General features: G+C 30.2%; 1 protein-coding gene across 6 annotated transcripts in view; it reads left to right on the forward strand.

The window, feature by feature from the left end:
• The window catches only part of NLG-4 (neuroligin 4), a 230,188-nt gene that overhangs the window by 164,981 nt on the left and 42,707 nt on the right, over nucleotides 1-22,500 (forward strand). For all 6 annotated transcript variants that reach the window (XM_035873316.2, XM_035873318.2, XM_035873315.2 and 3 more), the window contains 4 exons: nucleotides 10,166-10,519; nucleotides 14,562-14,871; nucleotides 15,343-15,550; nucleotides 16,894-17,148. In XM_035873316.2, coding sequence (XP_035729209.1) covers nucleotides 10,166-10,519; nucleotides 14,562-14,871; nucleotides 15,343-15,550; nucleotides 16,894-17,148 — 1,127 coding nt within the window. The remainder of the gene's footprint in view (nucleotides 1-10,165; nucleotides 10,520-14,561; nucleotides 14,872-15,342; nucleotides 15,551-16,893; nucleotides 17,149-22,500) is intronic.

Consider the following 22,500-nt stretch of genomic DNA (forward strand, 5'->3'; position numbering starts at 1 on the left):
TTATTTACCTGCGCTTGGCTTGGTATAAGCTTTTCTTTCTTTTTCTTCGTTTTTTTTTTTTCTATTTCTTTTGTATCTTTCTATTATTATTATTATTATTATTATTATTATTATTATTATTATTATTATTATTATTATTATTTAATTTATTATTATCGTTATTGTTATTAAAAGTAAAAAACGTAAAACATAAATTTTATATTAAAGATTAATTAAAACATTTTGAATATCTCTACGATGTTATCCCTCGATACGAATTCCTTTACTAAATGAACGAACGCATTCAAGGAATTCGAGGGATATGCCAAACCTAAAGCTAATCACCGTTAAATTAACATCGTTGGAACAATGCCAGCTTCCTCAAAGGCTGTTATTCCATTGAACGCTCGTAATAGTGTTCTCTAATGTTGACGATAGCCATCTTTATTTTCTTCGAAGTTTTCTCTTATCATTAAAAGACAATCATTATTGATCGTTCATTCGATCAAACTTTTCAATGAAGACTTTTTCATTGATCATTATCGAATATGAATAAAATATATAAATATGAAATACATGATATGAATAAAAACAAAAAACAAAAAATTACTTTCCGCTATACATTATAGATAAAAAGTTAGCAAATAAGATGCTCGATTAATTCTCTATTAAATAAGTGTTACATATATATAAATATATGTAGATAACCTTTATTAGCTTTTCAATGAACGTTTAGCGCATCAGTACAAGAAATTTTCTTTAGTGACTATGAATAATGCGCATGAATAAGTAATAATAAAAAATTATATACACATATAAATATATATATATATATATGTGTGTGAAAAAAAGATGATATAAATAAATAAAAAATATCTTCCTCAACTTGTATTTATCTAATAATTTATAAGCTAACAAGCAGTTCGTTTAATTAATTTCCTAATTAAATTAACTATCTTGTATCTACCTTGTTTGTATATTTATGATATAACATCAAGCGTATTAATCCTGGGAAAATGGACGCTTAAGTACGTCTCGCGAGCAAACGTCTAAGCCTCGTCCGCGTCTAGTCCCGCTTCTACTCTTACTCCTTCGCTTCGAAGAGATTCAGCCCTCAGCCCTGTTTGTCTCCTTCGTATGGACTGAACATCCACGTTGGTGACAGAACGGCAGAGGTCTAAGGTACAACGTAAATCCATGTTTACTATGCTAATACTTAGAAACTTGCCGGTTGAAAGGATGCAGAGAAACGTCCCATTAAATATGCAGGGCTACTTGCGCGTACTTTGCGGAAGGGAATCGAGTAAATGTAGAATGTGCGTGTACGTGTGTGTATGATGTGCATATGCGTGTTATGTGTGTGTGTGTGTGTATGTGTGTATCTGTGTGTGCGTGTACGCGTAAGTAAAGCAGAGTAAAGAAATAAACAAAGATGAAGACCGATAAAGACTCGTGAGAGATTTTCTCGCGAAATATAGTTTCGGAAAGAAAAAAAAAAGAAAGAGAAAAAAAAACAAAAAAAAAAAGAAAAAAAAGAATAAAGAAGGAGGAAGAAAAAAGAATAGCGCAGTACAACTTTTTAAATATCTTTCTTTAAGGATCAACAAAAATTTAATTTGTAAATAACTTTTTTAAAAAAATGTATTCAATAAAAAGATCTCTCGTTAGAAGATTATCATATCGATCAACTACTCGGAAGATAAACAGAGCTTATTTAACAAGATGAGGAAGTTGAATTTCTTCTAAAAGTACATACCAAAGTGTTCTAAGTTCAATCGTTACCGAAGAAAATCTGCATAAGAAGTATAATACACTTAAGTTGTTTTTCCTTGAAACCAAGAAATTCCATTTTCTTTGTGAAACGTTCGGCGAGATAATAAAGATAATTACTTAAATTTTTCGTTTCCCCTTGGAAGATCTATTTATCAGCCTTTCTTCTTTTCAAATGATTAATTAATTATTACGACGTTTTAAAAATTATAAATAGCTTTGATAAAAATTGAATAGGAAAATATATTTATTAATTTTACATTTGGTTACATATATAAACGATCGAACGATCGAAAAAAAGAAAAAATTTGATCGTTTCTGATTAATATTTCTTTTATAATATCAAGAGAAGTTAACTTAGAATTTAACTTTCAATCTTTCATTTTTGCGAGAGCGAAGAACTTTTACCTTAGATTCGCAAACTGTATGCGAATAACTTCAATTGACGTAGTGACAGTAGAAGTGAGATACCTAGTATAATAAAATCATAGAAACATCGGCAGTTTATCTGAAATCTCATAGATACCTTCGAACTTTTGACCTTTAGATGTATATACAAAGGAACTAAGATCAAATATACCGATAAAATTGATGGAGTTCGCGAGAGAGACGATACGAGATTTTTATCATTGTATTGTACGAATAGCGCATCGAATGAGATGAAAAGAGAAAGAGAAAGAGAAAGAAACAGTGAAAAGAGAGAAAATTTGTTATCGTAAAAACAACATCAAGATTTCGACGTGACATTTAGATATAAATTTCGCGAATCAAACAGAAACTTCCTTCCTTCCTTCCTTCCTTCCTTTCTTTCGAACCTTTTTAAAAGAGATGGATATCTCTGTCTGTATCTCGAAGAAGTATTCAAAAGCGCGATAGGATAATCGATCAAGATCCCGGATGTAAGAAAAATCGAAGCGAGAACCGTCGCAACGTTTTCTCCTACCAGTCAATATTTTTGCCTTGGAACGTTTCTCCCTACGAGACAAATTTCCCCAAGTTCGACTGATTTTTCTTTCTCGAACTTGCATTCCCTTGCTTCATTTTTCCTCCACTTCTCTCTCTCTCTCTCTCTCTCTCTCTCTTTCTCTCTCTCTCTTCCTTTCTCTTTCGTATACCTATATATATTCTTTGAATTATTAATTGTACAGTTCGTATATAAAATAATAATAATAATAATAATAATGATAATAATTATAATAATAATAATACTATGATGAGGATAATGACAAACAATAACATTAATAATTATAATATTATTAATAATAATAATGATAATGATAATAATAATAATAATAATAATAATAATAATAATAATAATAATAATAATAATAACAATTTGAATTATTCATGAAATGATTCACAATAGAACAGACGGATTTATTTAAAAGAACAAAAACAAAAGAAAAGAAATACATAAACAGCAAAAAAAAAACATTTTGATTACCACAAGAGCAATGCGAAAATGTTTACAATAGGAAACTAACAGGAACAATAGAGAATGAAAATGGAAAAATGAAAATATAAAAGTGATAAAGTAAAAAATTAAAAAGATTTGTATATGTAAATATATCTATTTATCCATTTATATATATATATATATATATATATATATATATATACCTATTAATTATTAATTCGCTTAAATGGGTCTTTAGAAATATTAATATAAAAAAAAGCAGCACATTATTACAAAACAAAAGTTTGTAAGACTCCATAAGTCTATTTATATATATTTATCTTTCTCTTTTATATTTTTCGACGTGTGCTTTTCAACTACATACTTTTATAAGGAACACAAATTGATAATTTTTAAGCAACACGATGTTAAAATCTCTTTCTCTCTTTCTCTCTCTTACTTTCGAGTTATTTACTTTTGTCCCTCTTACTTTTCCACTCGGCGTCCTTCCACCAACGTCTTCATCGAGTCAACGAAGGAATCGTCGATCTTGAAAGCTTTTAGAAATTTCAACGCGAGGGTTGCAGGAACATTTTCAGAGAAGAATGAAAGGGCAACGGTGGAAGCTTTTTCGCGGCTAAACAAGCTCCGCGAGAACGCCAGACTATGAAAATGTCGTCGTTGGCCGATAAAAAGCGATTATTCTATTTAAATTCGTTATTTTATATAACGTAAGCGTCGTCGTTTTGAATGAGAAAATGCTTTTATGTTTTCTCTTTCTCTTTCTCTTTCTCTCTCTCTCTCTCTCTCTCTCTCTCTCTCACTCTTTCACTCTCTCTCTCTCTCTTTCTTTCTCTGTATCCCTCTCAATCTCTATCTCTATCTTTCTCTATAAATTTTTTTTATACCTTTTTTCTCTGTTTATTTCGTTATCAACCAACGATATCCATAATTAAAAGTTTTCTAATTTGTTTTTACGTTTTACCACAGTAAATAACATTTTAAAATGTATCACTAATTATCGCAGACATTGTACATACATTAAATAGATATACTTGAGTTTGTGATTATGAAAATGATTTAATAAAAAAAATTTAATAAAAATTAATTCATTTCTTATCTAATACTTATGGCAATGAACCAATCGTACGTATTACTTTACGATGAAATAATTTTTATTAAATTTTTCATTTAATCTATGTCTTCACAATTGTTTAGCGCTCATACGTATTATATTTATAATATTTATTTCTTAATGAAAAATAACACTATTATTTACGAACAATCGTATTCAATCATTTTCATTCGGATATAAATCTCACAATGTTAATACAAATTTGGAGATTTCTATTAAATCCAACATTCAATACCTACTCAAAGCTCCAGGGCGACATATGATTGAGGATATCACGATTGCTATTACTACTACTATTATTATTACTAATAATGTTATTGTTGTTGTTGTTGTCATTATTATTATTATTATTATTATTATTATTATTATTATTATTATTATTATTATTATTATTATTATTATTATTATTATTATTATTATTATTATTATTATTATTATTATTATTATTATTATTATTATTATTATTATTATTATCCTTAATTATTCTCAACACAACATATCGGTACAATAGTACAGAATACATTATGTTATTAATTACTTTTCAATTTCACGTGTGCTCGATTTCATGCATGAAACATCACCCCTATGAGTTATATTTGATAGCTACATTAACGCAAGAAGAGCGACGGTAGAGTTATAAATCCGTTCGCCTACATCATTCACGCTTCGTTTCACATATTATTGCAAATTTTAAGAGATAACATTGATATCGATTTATTTTTCTATGATATTGACTATTATTTATATTACTATTTTATCGTTATCGTAATTATACGCGTTAAAATAAATATTATTGTACCATTGTGTCGTTAATTAAAATTCATAGTCATAAAAGAAGAAAAGAAAAAACGGAAAACAAAAGAACAAAACTAAATTAAAAAAAAAAAAAAATATAAATAAAGCCATATTATATATTATTAAGAAATCTCTTAGAAATTGTAATACTATTTTTTTTTTCCTTCTTTTAATCCTTATCACTTATTAAGTGTTCATCCAGTTGCATGTATTTATTCATAGATAATTTTTTATTTACCCTCTTGGAATAAAATATTCTAATCAAATACACTCACACTAACCGCACTGGTTCGTTCATAATTTTTTCATATCTTCCAAGTTACACGTGATACACGTGATACGTATTATCATACCATTCGATCACCGCGTAATTGCACATATTTGCATTTCTTTAATGCAACATAGGTTAAGTTTGGATATGTGTATCCTACAATAATGATGCATTTCTGGGCGCATAAATATTATTGAATCTAAACAATCCATGATAGAATTAAACTTTTTATTATCAGAAGCGAGACCCTTCAAACTAACATAAACCATTCTCGCTTGATATCTTGACATATGCATCATCTTTCATAAAGGCTTCGCTCTAACATGTGTATACGCATACATATCTAAAGTATATATATATATTGTACATTGATAAGAATATCCAATATGTACTTACTTTCTTAGATTTCCATCGTGTATTTTTTTTTTTATCGATAAAAACGTTCGCAAGAGATCTTTACAAGAGAGTCGCTATACGGGATTCTCAATATTAGCGAATGCGATCCAAACTCTTTTTCGAGCTGACTTGCGTTCGATCTTTTTACATTTATCAGCGCGAAATTTCCTTCGAGAGAAAAAACTACTTGCTGAGAACTTGCGTTCTTGGAGTTTTCACCATTGCAGCTGGGTCCACTTTGAGATTCTCCTTCTAAGAGGAGGTTCACGAGACGCGCGTTTCATCATTTCGATATAACTAAGATACCTAAACTTACTCTTACCGAGAGATACTCCTTTGGTTTCTCTTCCTCTCTCTCTCTCTCTCTCTCTCTCTCTCTCTCTCTCTCTCTATCTCTCTATCTCTCTCTCTCTCTTTCTCTCTCTCTCTCTCTCTGTCTGTCTTCCACTTTCCTTTAGCACTGGTATCTTTTGACCAACTCTACTCCTCGTGGAATTATACCAAGGTCTTAATCAGGTAAGTACCTTGTTGGCGAAGTACTTTATAAACTTACTGTCATATCCTCTATAACGAGAAACTTTTTATTCATATATATATATATATATATATATATATATATATAATAAAAAAAATATATATATAATACACACAGATGTATCTATATGTATACATACATATATATTTGCAAATTATTTGTATATTTTGATAGATGTATGTCTACATAGATATATATGTATATACGCCTGCATTTATCAAAGTGTACAGATAAATTTACATATATATATATATATATATATATATACATCTGTAAATATATTATATATATATATATACATCTGTAAATATATTATATATATATATATATATATATACGCATGTATAATATACAGATACATTTACATGCATGCATGTATACATATAAGAACATTTATCAGAACATACAGATACATCAACTTACATAGAATTTATATACCTTAAAGTAAAAAAGCAAGTTAAGATAGCTTAATCGATTATTCGTTGGTGTTCACGTTTTACGTGAAAGCGATCAAAAATGGTTCGCTCCATTTATCGTAGAACGGCGAACGAACGCGTGGCATGTGCATCTGTGTGCACAATACATATAGTATGTAAGTACCTACATATAAGTACTTACGAACTTATACGATACTTCCTAGAGCCTTCGTTCAAGAGAGATGGGCAGGTCCAGGAACGATATTCCAAACTAATACCTTAATCCCAACGACAATGGCTTTTACGTCGAGCGAAGCTTAAAGTTGCCGTCGAAGTTATCCTCCCACAACTTCGATTTCTCATTTATCACTCTCTTTTACTTTTTCCTTTCACATAGACTTTTTTAATTTTCCTCAACGAAACTATCGTATTTTCGATTGTACTCACAATTTTCCATCCTCCTCACATATTTTGCATCTTTTTTTTCTCTTAATAGTCTATATGATTCTCTTCTTCTTTTTTCTATCTTTTTTCCTTTTCTTTTTTCTTTTCCTTCGATTAGTCGTTGAAAGTGAGTTATAAAAAAAAGAAAAAAAAAAAAGAGAGGAAAGAAAAAAGATAAAGAAAGAAGAACTATACCGCGCGAAAGTTCTGGTTATCTCTTGCAAAATTTCTGTCTATTTTCAAAAGCCAGTCGTTCTCTGGATTCTTTCTATTCTTTTTTCGGTCACAATCTTCTATCTCTTCTCGCAAAAAGAGAGAACAAGAGAAAAAGAAAGAAAAATAAAGAGAGAGAAAGAGAGAGAGAGAGAGAGAGAGAGAGGGAAAAAGAGCACTATAAGGCATAAAATGGACTGACTCGAAAATAGTCTCCATGCGTACAAATGGCTGATCAAATTTCTGTACCTCTCTTTTCCCTTGTCATTCGCGACGAATTCGTATAGCATTTCTTGCCTACGACAGGAATTTCCTTTTACCTTGAGACCCTTAGCACTTTAGTTAATTAAAATCCGAAAAGAAAAGCAAATCCTTATCACGCCTTTTGTTCATACATTTAAACTAATTCTGAATGAAAGAGAGAGAGAGAGAGAGAGAGAGAGAGAGAGAGAGAGAAAGGAAGAGATTAGTGAGATTGTCGATTATTGCGAATCTTGCAATAACCGACAATATTTTCTCAATTGAGGTGTTTTATTAAAACTTTTAATTATTCTTTATAACTGTTGTCATTTAATCGAATCAATTGAGAATATAATTAGAGATATATAAATCTTAAACGCAATAATCATCTTTTTCGATACTTCTTTCGACTGTTATTTCTCAATAAAATTGATTGTAAACAAAAAAAAAAAAAAAAAAAGAAAATAGAAAAGAAAAAAAGAAATATTGTTAGAGCTTTACGATTTTTAGGTGAGAGAATTAGAAAGAAAAGAAGAAAAAAAGGTGGAAAAAAAAAAGGTGGAGGCATACGTACTAGCCAGATACGAGTTCACGCGAGAGATTCCAAAATTCGAAATGCGCATTCGAATGCGATCGAGTCTATTGGCTACAAAACGCGACGGGCTTTTATCAGCCCTCTATGTTTTTCCGTCGGGTTCAATTTGTCGAAGCTTTCGACGGAGCTTTCATCGATGTTGCATAAATTCGAAAGAACATACGACACGACATTCACGCATCCCAGCATCCGGATTTATCGACTCGTTCTCTTTTCTTTTGTTTTCTGGTTTTATTTTTTTTTTATTTTCCTTTTTTTTTTTTAATTTTTTTTTTTTTTCAATCCGTACGTATACACATATATACATACATATATATAAATATATATCTATGTATATATATATATATATGTATATATATATATATATGTATATATATGTATGTATGTATATGTATGTATGTATATATGTGTATGTATATTACGAACATACAAACATTTGGACATAGATAAAACGAATTAGTATACTAATCCGGTCTCGCTAATCGAGGGAAAACGGTATCACGTCTTCTGCTCAAAATACGATGCTTTATCGCGAACCTCGGAGTCCTCGGGACTGTCCATGCAAATCGATATGTTAATCAGGATTTAGCTACAACTACCTATCGTAAACTTGCCAGTTGGTCCAATTCCTATGTTTATGTCCTACGAATTAGAAGCTTGAAATCGCTCAATAGGAAGTTACAATGCGTATAAAGCGATAGATACGCATAATAAAAAGCATAGACTGGAATGAATGCCAAATCTATTGTGCGATTTATAATTTTCAATAAATATGCGATTTATATAATTTTCAATAATAAATATTCCATCCATTTTTTTATTTACACGATATATATACATATACTGCATATATATATATATATATATATATATATATATATATATATAAAATTTTGCATATATATTTTTGTATATATATGCAAAAAAAGATTATTGATTATTGAAAAAATATTGAGGAAATAAAATAATTATATTGAGAGAATCAAACAAAATTATACTGAAAAAACAAAATAATTACTTATCAGGTTTGTTTGATTGAAAAATTGAAATAAAATATTATATTGTTTAACTGTATCCAACTTTTCGTAATGACATTTGAAATTTATATTTTCATAATAATTAGAGAAATAAAATTCTATTATTTCTTTATATTATCATATCGTATTCTTAATATAAAGTTGGTATTATTTCACGGACTTCGAGACGAATAATTAAATATAGTATATATTTGAAATAAATATTTCAATGGAGAATTGTATTCAATTCTATTGAATTAAAAAAAGAATTAGCAAGAGTAAAAGAAAAAGAAAGAAATAAAGAGAGTATATATACATATAAAGAGTAAAAGTAAAATAGAGAAGCCTTTTCCAAAAACAAAGCAGGATGTTGACCTTACGTCTAACCCTATAGAAAAGTTACAGTGAACTCTTCGGATTCCGTCATGCAGTCATGATGCATTGTCAAAGGGAACTCCAATCTTGCTTTTCAAACGTGAAACGATGCGGCTCGTTGTATGGAACAACGAAGAGGAAGAGGAATTTCTCTTCCTCTAACCAGCTTTTTGACGTGCAAATTGTATATAAATAACATCTTATTCTATTTCCTAAACAAATGATACCTTTCTATATATTTTCCTTCGAATGAACTCACTGTTAAAAATCTACTATATAAACTATATCATATATAATACTAAAAATATAAATCGTACCGTTGAAAAGCCATTCAATTTTCAGCTCTATATATATATATATATATATATATATATATATATATATAAAGCTGAAATATATATATATATATATCGCATTCAACATCGAGTTGAATATCCAGCGATGTAAATGGCCGTTTCTGGTAATAATCGAAGCAAAGCAGTGTGCGAACGAAAGAGAAAGAGAGAGAGAGAGAAAGAGAGAGAGAGAGAGAGAGAGAAGGAGAGAGAAAGAGACTTCGAATCAAGCATAGTTCGCTTTTGTGTTACAGGCATGGCGGAAAGTGGTAGGAGACATCCGGTTGTCCTTTACATTCACGGTGAAAGCTACGAGTGGGGGAGCGGAAATCCTTACGACGGTAGCGTCCTAGCCAGCTATACCGAGCAAGTGATCGTGACGATCAACTACAGGCTGGGCGTGCTAGGCTTCCTGAACGCCAACGTGGCGCCTGAAACGAAGGCGAGGGTGGCGAATTACGGTCTGATGGATCAAATCGCGGCTTTACACTGGGTCCAACAGCACATTGCACTTTTTGGCGGCGATCCCGAAAACGTTAGCCTCATGGGACAGGGTACAGGAGCTGCTTGTGTCCATTTTCTTGCTATTAGTCCAACCGTCATAAGAGGTAAAATCTTTTCTTTTTTATTTCAATATAATTATTTTACATTTTAATTACAATTATTTTCTATATAATATATATATATATATATTATTTTTATAACAATTTCGTTTTATTTATTTTTTCTTTTTTCGTTTTTAAAGACACAATCTCAAATAAATATGAAGTATCATGAAATATATCGTGATATTTATCGCTTTTATTACGTTATTGATTTGAATTAAATATGTATTCCTCTAAAGAATGGGAAAAAAAGAATGGGTTGAAATATAAATTAAAAAGATCGAAAGATAGACGGAAACATTCTGACAAATGAATTCAACTGAATATTGTTACGAATAATAATATTAACCCTATATTGATCCGTATACGTATCACATAGTTAAGTAATTTTGATAATATGTCATAGCTGTTATCTTTTAATAAATAAAATAATTCGATAACTCTTAACAAATTTAAAATCAATAAAGATTCATACATTTTTATTTAGAATTTAATATTCTTTGGAATTTTCATAACAAAAAAAAAAGAAAACGAAATGTGAAATATTTCATTTAAAATTCATTTAAATGAATACAATGTGAGAGAAACTATAGAAAAATGTTGATAAACAACATTCCCTTCGAAACTATGTAACGTTCGGTCAGACAATAATTTTTCTTATAATATAATATAATGTAATATATTATATAAAAGTTATACAAAGTTGAGAGAGAGAGAGAGAAAGAGAGTTACGTTATTACGTAATATCAGTAAGATGAAACCATTAATAATTTTTCCCCTATGGTCAATCGATTATTTTTCTAAAAGAATATGGAAAGCAAAAATTTCAAAATTTGTTACTTGCTACTAGAATTTCTTGTCTCATTTTACATCGTCAAAAATTTCTTTCGTGAAATGTCTTTCGCGACAGTTCGATTTCACGTTCGTAACGAAATAATGCGCTTTGTTCGGCACAAAGCCTTTCGTCTCGATCGGAAAGCTCTCCAAGTATCGAAGAAATCGGATTTCATAGGAAAAAGCAGAACGGAGTTATATGTCCTTGAGAAAGATAAAGAAAGGAGATTGTTTCATAGAGTTGCACAGTAAGTAGACGTACAGACAAATGTTACTATTGATCTCAAAAATACTATATTATTATATATATATCAAAGATATAATGATATCATTAAAATATTATTTTATTTTAATTTGAATAAACGTGACTTGGATAGTACCTTGTATTACTTTAATCGAACTTTCATCTTTCTTCTTTAACGTAATTAATTAAAACCCCTGACAATTCTTGACAATTTTATTCATTAATAAACTTTAAAAAATTTTTTCTTTTTCCTTTTCTTTTTCTTTTCTCTTCTTTTCTTTCCGATATAATTAACGTTAAAAAACTACAAGTTCATTGTAGTATACCTTTAGCAAGCTAGTGTTTCAATTTTCTGTCTCTGTCTCTATGTCTGTCTCTGTCTCTGTCTCTGTCTCTGTCTCTGTCTCTTTCTCTCTTTCTCTCTTTTTTTCTTTCTCTCTTCGTTCCTTCAAGTTTGCGAAATTTTCAAACTACTTAAGTATAAAAGTGATCGAAGTTATTCCGCTTACCCCGTATACTTTTAATAACGTCAGAAAAAAGAAAGAGAAGACAGGCATAATCATTGAATAAAGTTTCGAAAGAAAATGATACATTGATATCTCTTTTGAAACAAACGTTTCCTTAATCTGAAAAACTATTATGATTGCGTCGAAAAATGCGAGAGAATGATAAAGAGATTAAAAAAGGAAAGATAGAGAGAGAGAGAGAGAGAGAGAGAGAGGAAGAGAGAAAGAGGAAAAGATAATGAAAAGAAAAAAATACTAAAAGAAAAGGAAATGAAAGGAACGGAATAGGGATGAAAGAAAAAAAAAAGATAAAGATCGTACACGCGCGAGTGCGCTTTCATAATAGGTAAAAGTATTTTCCAATAGAGATGAGATAAGGAAAAGTTCGATGGCAACCATACGGATAAAGAAAGAAAAAGAATAAGAAGAGAGAGAAAGAGAGAGAGAGAGAGAGAGAAAGAGAGAGAGAGGGAGGAAGAGAGAGAATAAAGAGTGGATAGAGATGAGTAATATTTCACACACATAATATCGCGATAGGAGAGAACAGAATCAAGATCTTACAAGGATTCGATATCCTCTTCTTTTTCCAAGAGGTGAGTCTAACGCGATCAGGAAGTCCCGCTACCTCGAAAATGTTAACCGTGAACTCGACCACAGTGAGTGTGTTCGTTCGTTTCTCGATGAAGATGTTAAGAAAGATGAGAGCAATATCGAAAGGGCAACGTGTTACCAACCATCTAGCTACACGTGCCTTCGTTCATCGAATTTTACCGTATTACCGTTCAAAAAAGAAAGATTGAAAATTCTTCAAATTGCCAATAATATTTTCTATTGTTAGAATTTTATAACCTTTTCTTTATATATATATATATATCTTATAAAATATTCTAAGCAATTGATCGAATTATGTTGATACATTATATCAGTTATCATATTGAACGTATATATAATAATATAATTATACATAATTTTATATATATATATATACATATATATGTATATAATTATGATTTTATATTAATTAAATATCTATAATTATTTTTCAAAAATAAATATATATATGAGTTTTCTTATCCTACGATGCATGTTCTTCCACGTACATATATCAGGTATATAAAAATAATTTCGATCTTAAAAATCTAAAAAAAAAAAAAAGAAAAAAAAGAAAAATAAGAAATAAAAATAAAAAAAAAAATTAAAGAGAGTCGAATTTAAAAATTAATGGTGATAACTTTAGCGCCACGCTATTGGAAAACTTATTTGAAAGGCATTATTGTACCATTGTATGGTCAAACATCGAATTTATTCTTTTTCAATGAAACTCTTGTATTAAAAATCAAGGAAGCACTAAAGTTTTTATATTTTGTTGTAAAAGTTTAAGTATCCATTCAAAACGAATTCTATTCTATTCAATGATAATCATCTTTCAAGGCTCTTGGAAGTGCTCGAATAAATTTTAATATTATAAAAAAAAAAAAAAAAAGAAAAAAAATTCAGTATTTAAAAAAGTTCATTGTGACATATTTAAATTCTGATCTTTCTTTTCATTCTCTCAATCATTTTCTTCCGAGTTTTAAGAAATCTGCTTAAGGATTTGTTATTCTGAATTTCCAATATTCTGAAAATCGAAATAGCCAAGAACATGACATTGTTCCTTTAACTTCGTTGATGTCAGACGATAAATTTGATTTTCTCTCAATCGTCATCAAGATTCTTACGTCATCGTTATCGAGAAAAATATATTTACTTCTTGACCTTGTCATCCCTTCTCACAGACATTGTATTTTAACATATCGTCGAGCAAACGTGTACAGATTTTACGCCTATCTTTTTTCGATCATGAAAAGAATAAAATTTCTCGGCAAGAGAGAAAAGTTTTCAAATTATTCATAATATTTTCTATTATTAGGAAATATTAGATGATGTCTTTTTTTTCTCTATTATTTCTTTTGTTTTTTTGTTTTCTTTTAGTTTTTTTTTTTTTTTTTTTTAATGCAAGGGTACCAAAACAAAAAGGAAGAAAAGAACAATTTTGTCAGAAAATATGATTAATATCGACAAATGATCATTTATAAATTAATTTTACGAAGTTATAATTAAAATAATCGATCAAATGTAATCTCTCGTAAATACTCGATTATCTTAACCAAATCACTTTTATATACCACAAAATTAATTCGACGATCCATTTCTTTTTTTTTTTTTTTTTTTTTTTTTTCATATCATTTTAAATCATTTGAAAGACATTCGATATAGTTACAATACAATTGTTCTTTTAATTCTCAATATGGATATAAGAAGTAATCAATATTAATTTTATCGTCATATATAATTTAATTATATTTCTATTTAATAGAATCTTTTAGATTCTATGACAATGATGTAATTTATCGTGTGGAATAAAACGATTAAATCTAAATTAGAAACAAAAAAAAAGGTACGATTTACTTTCTCGATACAGGTCTTTTCAAAAGGGCGATACTACTCTCGGGCAGTGCATTGTCTTCTTGGGCTGTAGTCGAGGATCCCGTCTTTTATGCGCTAAAGCTCGCTAGAGCGATAAATTGCACGATTCCTGAGGACCTACTCAAGGACAACGAGTTGATAGTCGATTGCCTCAGAGAAAGCAGCCTTGAGGAATTGATGCAGATCGACATACAACCACCAACTTTTCTCAGCGCCTTTGGACCGAGCGTAGACGGTGTAGTTATCAAACCTGATTTCCAGAAGGACCTTTTGTCCTATCTTGGCCCAGAATTTCAAGGATTTGGGTACGGACATATATTATATAATCGAACGAATTAATTTAATTTAATATCGATCGAACGAATCTTTCTTCATATCTTACATGTATAATGATTTAATTTCAACGATTATCAGCGATAATCATTTATTATCAATTATTTCTTGTGTTTCTTTAAAAATATTTTTTTTTTTTTTCTAATCAATTTCGATCTCATCCATAATAAAATCTAAATGTTCGAGTTCTTTATTCATTGAAATAGAGATTATTAAAAATTAAAAAAGAACATTGATTATAATTGAAATTATTCAAACGCAATGCATATGCAGTTCATTCATTAATAACTATTGTAATAAAATATTTCGGTATTTCAATATTGCATTACATTGTTAAAATTTTCAATACTTACTCGTTTTTATGAGTGTTTGAAACAAGAAAAAAAAGAAAAATAAATAAATAAATAAATAAATAAATAAATAAATGTACACACATTTTTCAGACCACTCCCGAAAAAAGCTGAACACGGAGCACCTATAACGAGCAACAATAAATACGACCTATTGTTCGGCGTCACGACCAGCGAGGCTCTTTGGAAATTCGCTGAAAAGGATGTGCATCAAGGATTCGAGGGTGAAAGGAGAGACAGGATCATCAGAACTTATGTTAGAAATGCTTACGTCTATCATCTAACGGAAATATTTTATACGGTTAGAAATTTCTTTCTCTTTTTCCGTATACTTCCACATTTTTTTTTCTTTTTTTTATAATATTAGATATTAATTTATTAACTTAAACATTATATTATTCGCACGTATTAAAATTTCTTTTGTACTTCGAAATTCATTATTCACGTCAATTTTATTTTAATCATAATTGAAGTTGATGATATTGATCCGCATCCCTCGAATTATGAAACAAATAAATCTATCTTTTTATTCTTATCTTTCTAAAATTTAACTCCCGACAATACAATGTCGAAACCTCGTCGAATAATTTCTTTTTTATTTCTTTTTTTTTTTTCACGAGATTCGTTTATTCAATTTTACGCAATCGAAGGAAACGTTGCTACTTCTAGTCAAGTTAATATAATATCTCAATGTTATCGGAGAATTTTTCAATAAAAAAGAAAATAAAAAAAAAAACAGAATAAAAAGAAAAGAAAATAAGAAAAAAAAAAAAAAGAAGAAGAAGAAAAAAAGAAAAGAATCGAAGGAAATATACAGAAGGGTCGTTGTTCCGCTGGACAATGCTTATTTTACAATTGCATTAACCTTTAATTACTTATCTCTTGTATCCTCTCCGGACGTTCTCTCTACTCGATAAAATGAAAATAACGGGATCGCCGGCGGGCGAAACGATAACCATTGCACAAAACGTTCACACAGGAAAGGCATCAGTATACGAATTGTAAAAATCGTCCAACCCCCTCGCGTACTCTCCGCAGCGGCATCATAATTCACAAATTATTTTCGTATCACGAGTTACGGTACGTCTCTTGGTCGTAATAAATATTTAGATATCTATACGTTGTTCCGTTATCTACGAACGTTCAATGATCGATCGATCTCGATGGAGATAAGCTGAAAAATAATGCAAAAAAATATCTACATCCACGTAACGTGACTGATTTTATATCTTGACAGTCATTTATTTTTATTTTTTGTTTGTTTGTTTGTTTGTTTGTTTGTTCATTCGTTCGTTCGTTTATTTGTTCTTCTATTTTCTTTCTTTCTTTCTTTTCTTTTCTTTTCTTTTCTTTTTCTTTTTTTTTTCTTTTTTTTTTTTTTTTTAATTTGTCATATCACATGTTACGAACTTATAATTGTAACGTTTTTACAATTAAAAGTATTTTCAAAGTGAACAGCAAAATGAATTTTTCTTACTGTTTAATTATTGTTTAATTAAATGAGAAAGAGTTAACAGTTCAATATATATGTAAATATATATATATTTATACGTATATATATACATATATATACGTATGTGTATACTGTAGTTTTCATTGCTCTCTCGATGATTCGTTCATTTCGTAAATTATCAATTTTTCTAGGTCGTCAACGAATATTCCGATTGGGAACGGACGGTACAGCATCCGGTGAATACAAAGGACGCCTGTGTCCAGGCATTGAGCGACGCGCAATTCGTAGCACCGCTCGTTCAAACTGGTGATCTTTTCACTCTGAGGCACACGAAAAAGCCAAATAATCCTCACATCGCGCCATCGCCCGAGATCGAGAAGGAACCAATGCCAAAAACGTTCTTTTACGTTTTCGATTATCAGATGAAGGACGGCGATTATCCACAGGTAAGTGGATTATAAAATTTAATTTCATTTCATCTGTTTTTTCTTTTTTTTTTTTTTTTTTTTTTTTTTTATTAAAAATAATAATATATTCGAAATTTCGTGATTGATAGACTTTAAGCTTTTCATTAAGCTAATAATGTTATTTAGAAATAATATTAAATGAATGAATGAAGAAAAAAGTGGACAACTTTTCTCTCAGGACTAGTGTATGCATTGTGATAATTTTGCATACGTCGATAGGTATACGTCGAAGTTGTTCGCAATTCGAATGCAATTAACACGGACGAACTTTTATTTACCATGACGAAATTTTTTCAATACTAGGGGTCGTCGAACAATAAAACATACACACGTAGAAAAACGAAACGTGCAACTCGCGCCGTACACAATGATCGTTATTGTCTATCCACGGAACGTAATTTTTCAACGAAGTTTCCGGTTATCGCAGAATTTACAACGCGAAGCTTTTCAATTAATTAAGCGATTTCTCGTAAAATTCGCAGCCTCGAGGGTAGTTTCCCGTTATCGGAACATTTTTTTCGGAGCTATTTCAATTTCGTCATTGGAAACGATAAATTTAGCGCTGAGAGAAAAACGTATGATTTCAAACTGACCGGGACAAATGTTTTTTTGTTTATCTTATCTCTCTCTCTCTCTCTCTTTCTTTTTTGAACTGTATAATATTAAACATATTAAATACGTAATTGTTTGATTAAAAAAAAAAAAAAAAAAAACTACCAAATTAATTCGTATCTATATTAAATCGCTCACTCGGTATGAATTTTTTGACAAAATAGAAAAAGAGATACTTTCAAAGAGAAAAAAAAAAATCTTCCCTCCTTTACATTTCTTCTTCCGTTAATTTCTTTTTCATTTCTTTTTCATTTCTTTTATTTCCACCGCAATTACATGTAACATTGAAATATATTTCTAAAATTTATTTTCATTATGCGCATATACGTTGCATATGCTAACATCGTTTCCTTTAAGTTCATATGATCGTTGAATAAAAAAAAAAAAAAAGAAAAGAAAAAGAAAAAAAAGTTAATGTAACAATGACAGAACGTATAAACTTGCAAAACGTTCATAAGAACCACAATACGTGTTACCGAAAGGGATTACTGTGGAAGCGTTTCATAACGTCGGCACACACGTGGTTAGTACAAGTAGTACAACTCGCTCGTCTCTGCTACTCGCTGAACTAGTATAACGTTCTAACCATAGGTAGGTGATTCATGGACGCGCACGAGACAGAATCGCGTACATTCTGCCGTGCGATAATATACGACGCGTGCATATTCGTAGTTACGCATTAGTTTCTCTCGTTGCCGAGAATATCCATGTATTTAGATATACACGCACTCTGTCTTTTTCTTTCTCTCCCTCTCTCTCTCTCTCTCTCTCTCTCTCTCTCTCTCTCATTCTGTCTCTCTCTTTCTCTCAACACGAAAAGACACAGAAAAGTATGCATAAACTGGGGTCCCCCTCCCCCCAGTTTGTTTTCTCTAACGAACAATGAGCAAAGTTTTTTCTTTTCTTTTTTTTTCCTTTCCGAGCTATCTAAATAATTTGGAAACTACAAAACGAAGCAAAAAAAAAACACAAAAAAAAAAACAAAAAAAAAAAAAAGAGAAAGAAGAGCGTAAGTAAGAGAGAAAGAGAAGTATCTTTCTTTCTTCTTTCATTTCTCAGATAGAAATAAATTTCTCATTTCGATATATTTCTCATTTCACTTATTTTTTATTCGTATTTTATTTATCATACTTATTACCATCACTTTACTTTCGTTCAACAACATAATATCTCACTTTGATCCCACCCTGCTTACTCTTATTCTCGTCATCTTACCTTATCTCACTAATATAAATATTATTCAATCTTCGTGGTCTCCCCATTAATTTAATTTTACATTTTGCATCCATTTAAGTGTGTACTTTCTTTTTCCATCATTGGGGTACCTCTCCTAGAAAAAAATTTTATAATTTTCTATCTCTCTTTCTCTCTCTCTCTCTCTCTCTTTTTATCTCTCTCTCCCTCTCTCTCTCTCTCTCTCTCTCTTTCTGTGTTCCTCTTGTGAACTACACTCGAGCCTCCATCATTTTTCATTCGCAAGAGCGAGACTAGGATACAAATTGTAGACGAATTTCCACGTCAAAGGAATTCCAATGACGATGATACAAGTTTTCTAGATGCATCGTCGACCATGCGACGATATTATTCATTGCAACTTCACCCACCTCTTTTCTGCATCAGACGATCGGAGAGAATCGACCAAATTTCTAAATTCCATTAAAGTTTTTCCTTACTTTTACGTTAGACGAAAGACGAATGACGTTTCAATCCTTCTCACTCACACATCACACTTCCTATGATTTTTTAATCTTATTCTTTCTCTCTCTCTTTCTCTCTCTCTCTCTCTCTCTCTCTCTCTCTCTCTCTCTCTCTGTCCCTTTTTTACTTTTCTTACATAATTTTTTGTATCTGGTCTAAAATTATACTCAGTAAAATTGCAAATCGCAAATTTCTAGAAAAAAAAGAAAGATAATAAAAAAAAATACAGCAGCTTAATTCTCTGATGTTTTCTCTCTTATTTGTCAAATTTGAACATAACGTTGAACATATTTCATATATCAAGGGGACATCGTTATCCTTCTACACTCCATCTTCAAGAATCGTAAAAATGAAGTGAAAACCATTAACTGCGTACCGTAAACGTGATAAACATCATATCGTCGCACGCCAACGGCAAAGATTTTCTTAGAAAAACAAAATTTTATGTGGAAATGATTTGATATCGTTAAAAAATAAAAAAGAAGAAGAAGAAGAAGAAGAAGAAGAAAGAAAAGAATCTTACGTTTTACGATTGTAATGTAACGAACCCTTCGCGCATTATTTAAAAATAAATTTTTTTATTAGATTCCGCAACAGTATTTCGGTACATAAATTATTCCTTTCACGTTTTCACTGTGAGAAAATCTCAATATGGTCTTTCTTTATGACTACCGCAAGCATTCTCGAGCAGTTTCCACCCGCTGATTTTCTTTACGGAGCTAATTAAGGACGAGTACGGCTTAATGAGCGCGGAAAAAGATCCACCTTGTAAAAATAAAAACGCGTTGCGTCTCGCGAATAAAATAGAACGAACCTCTTCTCCGCCATCATGAAAAATGAAAGTGAAGAACCTCTTTTTCTTCCTTCTTTTTCTATCCTCTTCTTCTTTATTCTGCTATACACGCCATCTTATTTAACGATAATTCCTTCTCTCGCTTCGGCAATGACGTTATGTTCATCGAATGCTTTATATATATATATATATATATATATATATATATATATATATATTTTTTTTTTCTCTCAATTTTTCTCTGAAGGTAATATCCATTGAAAAGAAAAGCGATATCTATGCTTGAGATAATTAGGATTATATATTATAGTTATCTACTAAAATATATATATACACCATTCATCCTATTCTTTTATCAAACCGTAGGATTTTAAAGATTTTTATCCATTTTTTTATCTTTTCTAGGAAACCAAGTATACTTGTAAATTATAGAAAAAAAAAAAAATATATATATATATATATATATATATATATATGTATAAATCATTCGACGAATATAACATACATATATATATATATATATATATATATATATATATATGTACATATGTGTATCATATGTTTGATTACATATGTTACTTACCACAAAACCATAACAATTCATTTAACTCAAAAAACATTCAAATTAATTCCAAAATCAATTAACGAATTGTCGAATAATTAATATCTCTGCAAATAGATTATAAATATCGTAGAAATTTTGTGTTTTATGAAACAATACAAACTCTACAATTTGACGTTAATTTAAATCCCATTAACACCTGTTGAGAATCGATCGAGTCGTCCTATTGAAGAAATAAATCTTTCAATCTATGGAACTATTTCATCGTTTATCTTTCTATATCTATATATACAAACATATATATATATATATGTATCTATCGTTCTATCTATCATATCTATCTATCCATAGACGAACACACGTATGTAGGTTCGCGACGAGAAAATAATTGGGCGATAGGAGAACAATGGCCGCTGCTCTCCTAAGCTTCCCAAAGCCGTCACCCCTCTTCTCCTCCTCTTCCCAGTCAGCAACTCATCCCGCCACCCTCCACTCCATCCCAACCCTCATCGCCTGCACCTCAATCCTCCCCTAACTCACTCCCTTCCATCCGTTTGCTACTGCCCGGGCAATCCGAGCATTGTTCCTCGGGGTCGGTCGTCAGGATAGATCCACCGGCGTTTCCGCTTACGAAGAATCGGAATGATTTCGCGGCTGCACCGGCTGGACGAAAAATCTGAAATGGCGGGTCAGGAAAGCGCAAACCGGCTATTTCCATTTCAATTTAAATCCACTATCGTCCCCGGACCGTCTCCGTTACTCCGTGCATAACCCGTATGAATGCTCGACCAGCGTGAATGGACCGAGATGTGTGATCTATCCTATATAACGATGCAGTTAGATCTGTCCAATGTCTTTATAATCGGGACACACTTCGTACATAAACTTTATTATTATTATTATTATTATTATTATTATTATTATTATTATTATTATTATTATTATTATTATTATTATTATTATTATTATTGTTATTATTTCCAACAAATTTGAACGGATATAGGATTATGCTGATAAAGAATTTTCGCTCTAAAACGTTCAGAATAATTTACGTATTTCTCGTGATAACATCTGTCAACTCGTGAAAAATCTGAACTATATATTGAAAAAAAAAAAAGAAAAAAAGAAGAAGAAGCAAAAAAAAACACTATTACTTTTGATATCGTTGAACATTGTATTATTGATAGACGAAAAGTATTTCATTTAAAACCGTTTATAATAAACATTCGTTTTACCCTTTTTTATCGGTCATATTAAATGGACTCAAAGAATTTAATATACGATTAAAATGGATTAACATATATATTACAAAATAATACTCTTGTATAGAAAGGGAATTGATAGTTCAGAGAGCCAATATGTATTTATCTATATGGTATATTACAAATCATGTAACTACATTAAACACTGTAATATCCCTTTAAATACTGTGAGTACTGATATGCATTTCTGCATACTGGAATTACAGAATTACGATGCAGGGATCGAGAATAACGTCAATAAGATATTCATGGGAATATCGAGTAATTACCTCGTCATACCATGACCTGTGTTTTCACATTAATCGAAGCCTATGTTAATGATCGATATCGTTGTCGCTTTCATTGCTTATAAACATATTATTAATTTCTATTCAATATCCATTTATTTCTCTTTAAAATGAAAA

This window comes from Vespa mandarinia, chromosome 10 (assembly GCF_050613455.1).
Source record: "Vespa mandarinia isolate Hongniang chromosome 10, ASM5061345v1, whole genome shotgun sequence".
In the NCBI taxonomy this organism is placed as follows: domain Eukaryota; kingdom Metazoa; phylum Arthropoda; class Insecta; order Hymenoptera; family Vespidae; genus Vespa; species Vespa mandarinia.